Source organism: Narcine bancroftii, chromosome 6, assembly GCF_036971445.1.
Source record: "Narcine bancroftii isolate sNarBan1 chromosome 6, sNarBan1.hap1, whole genome shotgun sequence".
In the NCBI taxonomy this organism is placed as follows: Eukaryota; Metazoa; Chordata; class Chondrichthyes; order Torpediniformes; family Narcinidae; genus Narcine; species Narcine bancroftii.
Window position 1 is genome coordinate 72,713,577 of NC_091474.1, and position 13,287 is coordinate 72,726,863.

General features: G+C 40.7%; 1 protein-coding gene across 4 annotated transcripts in view; it reads left to right on the forward strand.

Moving 5' to 3' along the window:
• Positions 1-13,287, forward strand: part of ercc6 (excision repair cross-complementation group 6) — a 63,201-nt gene that overhangs the window by 3,795 nt on the left and 46,119 nt on the right. For all 4 annotated transcript variants that reach the window (XM_069885321.1, XM_069885320.1, XM_069885319.1 and 1 more), the window contains exons 3-5: positions 1,902-2,022; positions 3,648-3,753; positions 6,178-6,841. In XM_069885321.1, the coding sequence (XP_069741422.1) occupies positions 1,902-2,022; positions 3,648-3,753; positions 6,178-6,841 (891 nt within the window). The remainder of the gene's footprint in view (positions 1-1,901; positions 2,023-3,647; positions 3,754-6,177; positions 6,842-13,287) is intronic.

Below are 13,287 nucleotides of genomic sequence, written 5' to 3' on the forward strand. Positions count from 1 at the left end.
AATACGAGGGTCTCGGACGGTGGGAGTGAGCCGTTCCTTTGGTCGTTCAGCGTTCTCCCTGCCCGTGGGAAGAAGCTGTTCCTCAGCCTGGTGGTGCTGGCTCTGATCTCCTGGTGCAGTTGATCACCGAGCATTGACACCAGTGATCCTCTCTACTGCCCTTATGGACGTGGATTGATTGCCAATTCCTTTCTCTCCAGCAACCATGATGCAGCCGGCCAAGAAAATACAAGCATGTCATGAGGGTGAAAGTCGTTGTGACTTCCAGAGGAATTGCTCTGAGGTCAATTCCCAGTCGGGTAACGGAAGCCCTGTTTTGTGAATTCAGGTCATATTTTGCTCAAAATTCTCATTTTTAAGAGTACCAAATTGTTGCTGAGTAGCTCACCATGCCCAATGATATCACTCTACCCCTTTTCCCCAAGTCTCCACTGGTTGCAAACTAGTACCTGTTAGTGGGTTGACTTCCTATGTGGGAAACAGGGAACCTTTTGACTTCCTATGTGGGAAACAGGGAACCTTTTGACTTCCTATGTGGGAAACAGGGAACCTTTTGACTTCCTATGTGGGAAACAGGGAACCTTTTGACTTCCTATGTGGGAAACAGGGAACCTTTTGACTTCCTATGTGGGAAACAGGGAACCTTTTGACTTCCTATGTGGGAAACAGGGAACCTTTTGACTTCCTATGTGGGAAACAGGGAACCTTTTGACTTCCTATGTGGGAAACAGGGAACCTTTTGACTTCCTATGTGGGAAACAGGGAACCTTTTGACTTCCTATGTGGGAAACAGGGAACCTTTTGACTTCCTATGTGGGAAACAGGGAACCTTTTGACTTCCTATGTGGGAAACAGGGAACCTTTGGATTTCAGAATCTGCATTTTGTGTCTATTTAAATGCCTTGTTGGACCAAATCCTGCCTTTCATGGTGAGACCCCATTTGGAGTACTGTGTGCAGTTTTGGGCCCCCTATCTTAGAAAGGATGTGATGTTGTTGGAGAGGATGCAGAGGAGATGTACGAGGATGATTCCCGGAATGCAAAGGCTAATATACGAGGAGCATTTGGCAGCTCTTGGGTGGTATTCATTGGAGTGTATGAGAATGAGAGGAGATCTTGTAGAGGCATTTCGTATTTTGAAAGGTTTAGATAGGGTGGATGCGGGTAAGATGTTTCCCTTGGTGGGTGAATCGAGGACAAGAGGTCATAGTCTGAAAATTAGAGGTTATCCATATGATACAGAGATTAGGAAGAACTTCTTTAGCCAGAGGGTTGTGGATCTGTGGAACTCACTGCCCCATACAGCAGTGGAATCCAGATCACTGGGAGTATTTAAACAAGAAATAGACAAGTATCTCATTAGTGAGGGCATCAAGGGATATGGGGGTTAGTGTAGTTTTACGGAACAGACTCGATGGGCCTAGTGGCCGCCTTCTGTTCCTTTGTCTTGACACCTTGTGAGAAACTGAGCATATTAGGATTTTTAAGGTGTACAGTGCGATAACAAGCCCATGCCACCCAATTAACCTGCAACCACTGGTACGATCTTGACAGGTGGGAGGAAACTGGAACATTTGGAGGAAATCCATGGGGAGAAGATGCAAACTTCTTAGAGACAGTGCCGGATTCATACCCTGGTCACAGGCACTGCACTAGTGTTGCACTAACCGCTAGGCTAACCTCTTTTCAGAATTCTATTTCAATCCCAATTTGCTCCAGTTATAAACTGAGCTCTATCATCGACTCAGTTGTTTGACATGGGTGCAGTTGATCACTGAGCATTCACATTCACTCTGGTGATCTGATGGAATTTATACATGGGTAAGACAAATAAACTCAAGAATTTTGTTGGGTTCAAGCTATTTTGTGTGACCTGTTAGTGTGTTTCACTACTGCTCTAGGTCCACTACAGCGTGTCTGAAGCACACCGATAAGATCATTGAGCAGCTGACTCCACATGCTGCTACAAATAAAGACATCAACAGGAAGCTGGAGTCTGTGAAGAGACAGAAAGAGAACAAGGTGCTGCCCCTTCTCCTTTTAAGACTTGATCTAAAATATTTTTGGCAAACTTTCTGAGATCGTGAACCTTTGGAATTCTCTGCCACCGGGGGCCAGATCATTAGATGCATTTAAGATGGAGGAAGGTTAATATTTGAAAGATTGGGGAATTGAAGGCATTGGAAGCTAGCACATACCATGATTAGCCATGATCATATCGAATGGTGCAGCAGAACGAAAGGCTGTGGTCTACTCCTGCTCCTGTTGGTTCCTGCCTTGTTGCAAAGCTTTCTTTCAGTGAAATTGTTATTTTTTTTATCCCGAAAAGAAGTAAGGCATATTTAGTTGAAGAATGATGCAAAGGAACATGTTACAGGTGTGTGGCTGGAATCTGGAATGTATTAGCTGCAGATATTTAATTTGGATATACAGCACGATAACAGATCCTTCTGGCCCAGAGCCCGTTCCACCCAATGGACCTACAATCCCCTGTACATTTATGAAGGGTGACAGGAAACTGGAGCACCCCATGCAGACACAGGGAGAACGTACAAACTTCTGACAGACAGCGCGGGATTCGAGCCTGGGTCACTGGCACTGTTACAAGCTTGTAATAGCGGGGGAGCCAAGTTCTATTATAGCCTTCTAGAAGGAATTGAATAAACACAGTAAAATCCCCATTATCCAGAATTCAAGCAACCGGCAAAAAAAAATTGCAGAAAATAAATTCGGAAGTTGATGACATATAGGACCCCCCCCCTACAAATTTCAACAGGAAATATTAAGATTTTTTTTTAGTTTATTTATGGGTAAGCATTTAATGTTATTGAAATATGTAGCTCCAGTATAGCAGACAAAAAAAACTTGGACAAAACATGCAATGAGATCAAAAGGAAAAACCTTTTTATCAATAAAACTGCTGTAATTTACAAGAGTAAACAAAAGCAGATTAGCTATAGCAGAAAACATTTTATAAAATCCTGACACTGTTGGTCCCTGCTGCCCTGCTCTCTCCTGGCAGGGGTAGGGGCGCAGGGCTGTAAGATCAGTATCAGGCTGTCAGGAGGAGTGGGGCAGCAGGACTAGAGCAGCAACCAAAAGTGGGCCAGCAGGAGAGTCTTCCAACAGCCCGCCACCAGGCTCCACCCTGATCCCATTATCACCCTAATTTCATACAAGACCCGGGGAACATTTTTCTTTTTAAAATATTTTTATTGGTTTTAATAAAGAACTCAATAAGATAGTATGGACAATAACATAAAGTAAATAAGATATTTTGTATATCATTAATAGGGGGATATTTTTGAGCCATTTTTGGGTCTAATATGCCATCAAATAGGGTAGGTAAACACCCAAATTTTAAAATCGGCACCCTCCCTCACGATCAGTTTGCCAGTCCATGCAACTGGCAAATTCACTTATCCGGCATCTTCCACTCCCCACAGGTGCCAGATGCCAGGGGCTTTAGTGTACATGGTGATTTTAAAAATGACCGCAGCTGAGGAGGTAAAGGTGGAGGGGTGGGATTAGAGGGTTGCTCTGGCTTGGAGCTTCTGTTAACGTGATATGACCTTAACTTATTTGGCCAAAGATTAGAAAATTAATGCTGCAGTTGGCTAATTTCACTTTTTTTTCCCATTTCTAAGGAAAAACAGCTGAAGAAAATTACAGCCAAACAGAAGCGCCTGCAGGCAGTGCTCACTGGAGCTGATGTTCAGAAGCTCGAAGCTGAATATAACCCTTGTGAAGAAGGTAGAGTGAAGGCCACTATCTAATATACCTGTTGTAAATATTTTCACTTCCCAAATTTTCATTGAGTCAGCTGGGTCATATTTGTTAAGCGATTAACTGAGTGCGTTCCAAGTTACAAAAAGAGAAATGTCAAGAATTCATCTTGCAGTACCTGTGGAAAGAGAAACAGGTCAACATGTCAAGGAATCAATATGCTGCAGAAGAGAGAGTTCATAGATGTGGAGCTATTATCAAAGCAGCAGGCTTCGATGAAGGCCTGAAGCCCGAAACGTTGGTTCTGTATCTTTATCTTTGCTCTATAAAGGGCACTGTTTGACCTGCTGAGTTTCTCCAGCATTGTGTTTTCATTGCTTGCTCACCTCCTGTATTCTACTCTTTGTAAAGTTGAGATGATCTAAAACCCTGTTGCCCATGTCTTGCACCGAATCCCATCCATCTGTCACCCTGGCCTTGTTGACTGGTGTAGCTTCCTGGTTCTGCAAATCTTCAATTTTAAAAATTCTGTACACCTAAAATAAATTCCCTGTGTTTGTTTCTGCTGATCTGTGATGGTGACTTCCCTGATTTTCTCACCTGTATCCAGACATCTGTTTGCTTTTCTATCCCATTAATTCCTTGTTAGGCAGGAGTAGATGTTATTGCTTTACTTAAATTACTTCCGTTATCTATTAGAGTTTATCAGCACTTAATTCTTGATTGCAGGTTTAATTGCTTTTTTATTCTCAGTTTAACACATTTCATTGTGGTAACATATGTTAATGTCAATATTGAGTTATTCATAATTACAAATGCTCTTATCAATCTTGAGGGCATTTGATGCCATTCATAACAATACTGTGGAGGTAAGGTGACTTCATATTTTCTGACCTACGGACAAAAATTGATTTATGCACATTGGTAAAAGTGGAAAGAGTTAATTATGTGGGACAGCACTTTTTTACCTTCGTTTGGGTGTAGTGCATGAGTCTGGGCTGATCATTAATATATTGCAGAGACGCTTTTAACGAGCTCCAAGGTGTCAATGTCAACAATCTTGAATGCAAAAAGCATACTATTGAAATTTTTGAAAATGTGCATTTTGAACTTCTGATTAGAAATGTTTGTGAGAGCAATGTTGGGGAGAGCACTTGGGCTTGAATGGTCGGTTATATATCCTTACCTCCTATGGATACTGCGAGACCTGCTGAATTCCTCCAGTATTTCTGTGTTTTCATTACAATCACAGTGTCTCAGAGTTTCGTGTTTCAGAACAGCCTGATTTTTAAAAAATTTCCAACATTCGTGTTTTGGGGTGCATTGAATATCCTGCATACTGAAAAATCCCTGGTATCCAGCACCTATGGGGATTGGTAGATGCTGGATAAGATTGCTTGAGACTTACTTTTACAAGGACTAATTAATACACTTGCATCAAGAATAAGCATATTCCTGATGCATCAAGAATAAGCATATAAGCACAGCCCTCAATGTTGTGCCGACCCATATATTCCTTCCTAAAAAAAGTACTAAATCCTCCTTACTCCATAACCCTCTATTTTTCTTTCATCCACATCCATTCGACTGTCTAAAAGTGTCTTAAATGCCCCTAATATTTCAGCCTCCATCACCGTTCCTGGCAAGGCATTCCAGGCACCCACAACTCTCTGTGTTTTTAAAAAAAAAAACTTACCCCTGATGTCTCCCCAAAACTTCCCTCCCTTAACTTTGTACATGTGTTCTCTGGTGTTTGCTGATCCTGCCCTGGGAAACAGTTTAAAAGACAAAAATGCTACACTGTACTTACATTGAAGAAACTTCACTTGCATGAATATATAAACCTTAAAGCATTTTACCTTATTTTCAGTCACATTTTTTGAAAACATTTAACTGGCGCTGCATCTGCAGGCTCCTCCCCCTCCTCGGAACCACCCGAAAGACGAAAAATAACATTATAAATAATTAACCAACCAACCCCGCAAATTTACAGATAAAGCCTTTGACTGGGACGACTGCTGCTAACCAGGGATAAGGAGGCACCCCCAATGGCGAGTGGCATCAATCAGCTTTTCATCCTGGGTGACGCCATTGCTGTTTCACACAACTTCATTCAAACAGCTGTTAAGAGCAAAGCCCAACCAATGCCCTCACCCCTGCTGGCTGAATATTTGCTCCCATTTTCACAAAGGTGTATGTGTTGCTTCAGAGAACATTTACAATTTTAAGCTTGCGTATTTTTTAACATTCATATTTATTTTAATTTTAAAATTTATTTTCCTCGATTTGTTCATGTTGCTTGAATTTTGGATACCAGGGGTTTTACTCCACTGCATATATCCAATGCATATTATTTCATTCATTTTAAGTGAAATTTCTAAATGTATTATAGAAAAAGAATTTGTCAAAGTTGCTGAATTCTTGCTATATCACACTTTTGTCCTTTGGCAGAACCAGGTCCTTCATCTTTAGGAAGTATGTTGATGCCTGTGCAGGAAACAGAATGGGAACATTTAATCCGTACGGGGCAGATGACACCTTTTGGAACTAAAATACCTCAAAAAGAAACAAATAAAGGGCCTCGCAAGGTCATGCTGAACGATGCTTCGGATTTTGAAAAGTATCTGGCTGACCAGGCAAAGATGGCGGCTATACGCCGGAAACCTTTCATTAAAAAAAACAAGGTGAAGACAGCAAGAGTTGAAGTTAAGACTTTGAACAGCAGCATTCCAGATCCAAAACCCAGCAACACTTCTAGAATAGACAAAAAGCTGAACAAGCATTTGCGGAAACTGCAAAGCAAAGTTCTTAAGATCCAGTTTAAAGCCAGAGTTTCGGTGAAGAAGAGCTCGTTTCAGGAACCAATAAAGGGGCAGGAAGACAAAGGCTCAGACAGTGATGGTTCACTCTATGTGCCCGACGAAGAGCTGCTGGACCCAGATGATATGGCTTATGAAAGTGATGAGCTTTTGGATGATGTTAGGGTTAAGAAAGTGAAAAAGAAAGGGCATTTGGACGAAGATTTCTCTCCAAGCTCTGGAGATGATGAAGTAAAACACAGAATGAAAAAACACAAGGATGACGGAAATGAGGAGCTGTACCGGAAAAGGTTGCGGTGAGTAGATTTTAAGTTTGATCAGTGGTTCTCAACCTTTTTCTTTCCACTCATGTACACCTTAAGTCATCGCTTATTAACCACAAAGCGTAGGATGCCATAGGTGTTCTGTGGTAAGTAAGGATTACTTAAGGTGGTATCTGAGTCAGAAAGAAAAGATTGAGAACCACTGCTTTAGGTAGTTGAATAGAAATCATCTGTTTGGATTCTCTCATCCTCATGCGCCAAGTTCCAGAGTTTGAGTAAACGTTAACGACTTGGGCAGATACATGCCTGTCTTGCTTTCCAATCCACTAACTATTGATTTGATTGTTCTTTGGAACATATCACCATCAGTATGTCTTTTTCAAAATATGTGTACCAGTGCAATCTTCTTGTATTTTAAAATTAATAAATTTATGATTGAATAATAATGATTATACAATTCTAGTTGAATAGTGTAAGATTGTTGAAGCTGTACATCAGATTCCATTTGGTATTATTTACACCAGATGTATCAAACACTTGACGTTGATTAATTCTAAACGTTAAGCTAAAATTCCAAATTCAGCATTCTGGGTGAATGTACTCGAGGCCTTTAATGGATAACCAGTCATGTCATTAATATTGATTGACAAATGCTACTTTTCTTATGGTTCAACAACAACTGTATATATAGCACTTAATTTAACAATAGCATCCCAAGGTGTTTCATGGGAGAGTTATTTTAAAAATCTATTCATTATCCATCTGTAATTGCACATAACTAAGGATGACAGAATCTCTTTGACCCTTTCGTACGCCTTTTCCAGTCTTTTTCTCGTGTAGTTGAGGGCCTGCATATAGATCTTAGGGAGTGATGAAAGAAGACATCAAATGTTAAGATTACTCCTGGCATCATGTGGTAACAAGGAGAGAAACAGGACAATAGAGGCCGAGAGAGGGACTTTAGATCACTGAGACTGGGGGGGATTTCTGAGGCCGGTGAGATCACAAGATATAGGAGCAGAAGTAGGCCTGCCATTCTAATCATGAGCTGACCCACTCAGCCCCACTCCCCGGCCTTCTCCCCGTAACCCTGGTGCCCTGACTAATCAAATACCTGACAATCTCTGAAATGCACGCAATGACCTCACTTCCACACCCACCTAGAGCATCAAGTTCCACAGACTCACGACCCTCTGACTAAAGACATTTTTCCATATCTCTGCGTTTTATTCAGAAATGATGCTCTCTTGTCTGAGTATCCCCTACCATGGGGATCATCCTTGCCATATCTACTCTGTTCAGGCCTTTCAGCAATTGAAATGTCTCTGAGGTTCCCTCCTCATCCTTCTGTACTCCAATAAGTACAGTCCAAGAGTTGACAATCACTCCTCATATGCTAACACTTTCATTCCTGGTATCATTCTAGTAAATCTTCTCTGAACCCTCTCTTATGCCGGCAGGTCCTTTCTCAAATAAGGTGCCCAAAACTGTACATAATGCTCCAAGTGAGGTTACACCCCTTGTGAACTGAAACAAATATTGCAGCGGGGAAGTCTGAAAGTGCTTTCGAGGAGGGTTCAAACTAACCAGGCAGGAGGATGGAAGAGTTGAGGAGTTTTGAACAAGTTTTTATCTTCATTGATCATGTTGAAACTTCGGAATGCAGATGGAATCTAGGCTTTTTTTTCCCCCCTAATTGTGAACTTGAAACTTTTTAAGATAACATTAAAGTAAGATTCCCCTTAATATGAAGCATAGCCGTCCATTTATATAAAAAAAAATAATTTTTGAAACCAGAAAGAACGGTAGTTTCTCAAAAAATCAAAAACACTTGCCCCAAGAAAATTAACTCAGAAGCTTATGAATATTGTTTCCCCTTTTCTGTTTGAGAAACCCCGATTAAAAGAAAAACATATCTAAAACACTGTTGGGCGTCCAAAGGAAAGCAATATTATCATTGCAATAGAATTTCACATGGAAAACCATAACAATACAAGCTCATGATTAAAACATGAAAGTCTGCAGACACCTGTGATCGAAGTAAAAACAGCAGGTCAGTGACCTTTACAGAGAAAAGATAAAGATACATAACTAACGTTTCGGGCTTGAGACAATTCATTCATATTTCCAATGAGACAAAGATTGCTTCCCTCCCCACTTTCCAGCCCAATGTCACAAAACTGTTGGATATTTTAAGTTTTCTGTCAATTGTTTTAAAGAACTCCATTTGAAAGCTGAAGTGTGTCATTAGTTATGTATGGTTGTATTTATGCAACATTGTATTTCGGAGAGTGATTGAAATGCCATTTGGAATGTTGCCCAGTTAAGCCGCCTTTGAAGATCACAAATAGTTTAACTGCGATGAAAACCACCTTTTTATGGTGTCTGTTGTCAGTAGACTGGATGGTAAATCTAATATGATGCAGCAGTGCCCTCTAGTGGTGAAGAGCATTCACAGTTTGGTCTCAGCCGCAGTGTGTGGCAAACCTGCCTCTAACTGTCCTAAGGACTCTAGTCACGAATATTTTGTAACTCGGAGATGCCTCCTTGAATGCTGACCTGCAGCTACAGAAAGCTAGTTTGTAATTCTAAACAATAATTAGCTTTTACGAGGAAGATTTAAAGCAGCACTATTTCTGCCATGGTGAAAATACAAAAAAGCAAGCTGACGAGGTTTCCCTAGAGTGTTGTGTGACATCCCATATATCACGTCTCTCATCGATGGGTTGGTGCTGACACAGTTATGGTAAAGTGTTATTCTTCTGATTGTATGTCGGTCAGTTTTGGACCCTTGCAATTTGAAAGATACAGTACAACTCCAATGATCTGAAATTAGATTCTCCGAAATCCTCATTTATCCGAATTTTTAAAAGATTTTGGATAAACAAGGATATTCCAAACAAATCAGAAATCGTCATATATCTGAAATTTTTTTGGCACTGAACTGACTGGGTACTTTGGACTCCCAGCGGGAGCAGGAACCTCGGGCTCCCAGCACGAGTGGGGCCTCGGTGGGGAACTGACGCTGATCAGCAGTGGTTTTGGCGAGATTTAAAAATTATTTTAATGCTTAAAAAGCCTTCCCTTGTTGTTTGTTGTTGTATAAACACTGTTACAAATGATTTGCTGTTGCTACTGGAATGTTCTTTGAAAATGACCACTTCTCTGGGGGGGGAAAAAAAGTTTATCTGAAATAGGCCCGGTCCCGACTGTTGTGGATAATCGGAGTTGTACTGTACATGAATGATGTGGATCTATGAGGTGTTTTCATAGGTTTGCAGATGACATGAAGATTGGTGGAGTTTTTTTTTAAACTATTTATTCATTCAAAATACAGATAATAAGTAACATGTATAACAATAAACAAAGCATGAACATTATATTTTATATATATTAAAAAAAAAGGAAAGAACCCCCCCCCTTTCAGCCAACTCTCCTAAGGAGAGCCATAAGGAAAAAAGAAAAAAAAATAAAGAAAAGTAAAGCATACATATTAAAATCTAGTCAATATAAATCAAAATGTAAATATTCTGAATATAACAACCACCTATTAATAAAAAAAAACCTATAGTTATCCATGAAACATGTGTAATTTTTTCCATTATTAAACAATATTTCATCTCAATATGCCAAAAGTCTCAAATTTAATCATTTCAGGTAAAATCATATCTCTACCGAACACGTTTTACCAAAGATCGAACTTGATAAAAATACACTTACGCTTAATCGCACTGTTTAAACCCCGAACATTAAAAGTAGCAAACTTCAACTTTAACATATTCACTAATATTACTAAAAACTAATAATATCAATATATAAAGACTCAGATCAACGTAAATAGGCCCTCCAATAGGAGAAAAAGAAACCACAAATTAAAGTCTAAATAAAATGAAAATTAAAAAAAGATAAAAAGAAACCCCCCCCAAAAAAAACTACCAAAAGGTAGTAATCCCTAAACAAAAGTTGGGTGTGTATCACCCACCAGTGGCTGATGACTAGTAGAACGTAGAGCAAATTTCTCCCTCCCCAGCCAAACAAAGAATAACAACAAGATATCATAATGACATAAAAAGAAAATAAAAAGAAAAAGAAAAGAAAAAGAAAAAGAAAAGAAAAAGAAAAGGAAAGGAAAGGAAAGAAAGGGAAAGGAAAGGGAAAGGAAAGGGAAAGGGAAGGGGAAGGGAAGGGGAAGGGAAGGGGAAGGGAAGGGGAAGGGAAGGGGAAGGGAAGGGGAAGGGGAAGGGAAGGGGAAGGGAAGGGGAAGGGAAGGGGAAGGGAAGGGGAAGGGAAGGGGAAGGGAAGGGGAAGGGAAGGGGAAGGGAAGGGGAAGGGAAGGGGAAGGGAAGGGGAAGGGAAGGGGAAGGGAAGGGGAAGGGAAGGGGAAGGGAAGGGGAAGGGAAGGGGAAGGGAAGGGGAAGGGGAAGGGGAAGGGGAAGGGAAAGGAAAGGGAAGGGAAAAAAAGTTCTTCTATTCATCCAAGAAATTCCAGACTCGGTGATCCCATTTCAAGGAAACGGACTCTTTCCATTCCCATTTCTCCCATTTCTGCCTTTTCTTCCATTTCCAGAACAACCAGATTTTTCTTTAGGAGACAATGGTGGGCTACGTCTTTGTCCTCTTACATCTTGCAACGAGTCAGCAAAATTCATTGCTTCATATTCATTCTCAAAAAACCGAGGTTGAAAGTCTCCACAAAACACCTTCAGCACTGCCGGATAGCGAAAAGTAGACTTATAACCTTTACGCCACAAAACTTCTTTAACTGGATTAAATCGACGCTGACGCTGAATAACTCTTGACTCAAATCAGGATAGAAAAAAACTCTACTATTCTGAATCATTAACGGAGCTTGTCGTTGTCTTGCGTTTTGCACTGCTAAAGGAAATATCGTTTCTCTGTCCAAATAATTCAAACATCGAATTATCACGGGTCTCGGCGGTTGACCAGGCAGATGTCTTCTTCTTAAGGCTCTATTAGCTCTTTCCAATACCAGACCTCCAGAGAAAAATTCCTGCCGCAGTATTTGTGGAATCCATTTGGTAAAAAAAACAAAGAGGATCTTGTCCTTCCATACTTTCCGGCAAACCAACAATCTTCACATTATTCCTTCTACTTTGATTCTCCAAATAATCTACTTTCCTCTCTAACTCCCTCTCACGTTCTCGCAATTCTTTAACGGATTTTTCCACCTCCAACACTTTTTCTGAATTAGAAGCCACTTGTTGACATTTCAAAAACGCAGCCTGAAATTGTTTAAAATCCTCACAAGATGCTTCCACACGTATTTTAACTGTATCCAGTTCCAAACTGAGCCTCTGAGACATTTCATTCAGCATAGGCTGAATGATAAGGCTTAGCTGTTTACATGGTAATTCAGAAAAGCTCAGCCCTGCTTTCTCTAACATAGTGGCAGAACCAGGTAATTGCAGCTCCTGCTGCAACTCAACAACAGGCAGTTTAACAGTTTTACTACGGGTCTGGACTCCCAGCGACGGCACCCCGACTTCCTCACGGGGCCGACGCTATTCTCCCCCCGCAACACGTTGTTGCTTGAAAAACTCACAAAAAAGACCAAAATATTCAGATTGGAGTATATCCTGGGGTATTTCAAGCAATAGAGTCATCTTCTTGCGTGCCCCCTCCGTTAAAGTCGGCAGGCTGCCAGAATCAGGATCCACATCGGGGGCATACGCACCTTCCTCCTGAGGATGGGTAATTCCAGCGATGTCCTTCTCCTGGTGAGTAGTAGTCATTTTTTTCAACTCCCACAGCCAATCTCTGTGGTTTAGACTTGAAAGAAAGCAAACCTGAAGTTGTAGCAGACTGTTTAGGCTCTAAATCTTCAACACTCCGAAAATGTAGTTTCTTCTGTACTTGAGGTTTAATCTTTTTACCATTAATAGCCATAACAATTCCTTGATACTTTAAAGTAAAGTTAAAAAAATTCAAACCTGAAAACAAAGAGTTAAAAGTCTGGCCAGAGAGGTCGAGATTACACGTCTAGACTCTACGCCATCTTGCCACGCCCCCGATGGTGGAGTTGTTGATTTTAAATTGTGAACAGTAGTCTTGGGCTCCAGAGCGATGTCAATGTGTTGGTGAAATGGGTTGAGGAGTGGCACATGGAGTTGAATCCAGGTAAATGTGAGGTGATGCATTTTGTTCTAAAGAAACTAGGATGTACACCAAGAAAGGTAGGGTCCTAAGGAGAAGTGAGGAGCAGAAGAACATTGGTTTTCAGGTCCATGATCCTTGAAGATGGCAGCACAGGTTGATAACAGCTTCTAAAATAACTCTCCATGTCTCTACTATTTATTAATTTTTACCTTAATATATTATTTGTCTGTATATGTGTTATGTCTGTTCTGCACCGTGGACCAGAGAACATTGTTTCGTTGGGTTCTACTGGTACAATCGGGTGAATAGACTTGAACTAACATGGTTAGGAACATGAGATTCTGGCCTTCATTAGTCAGGGC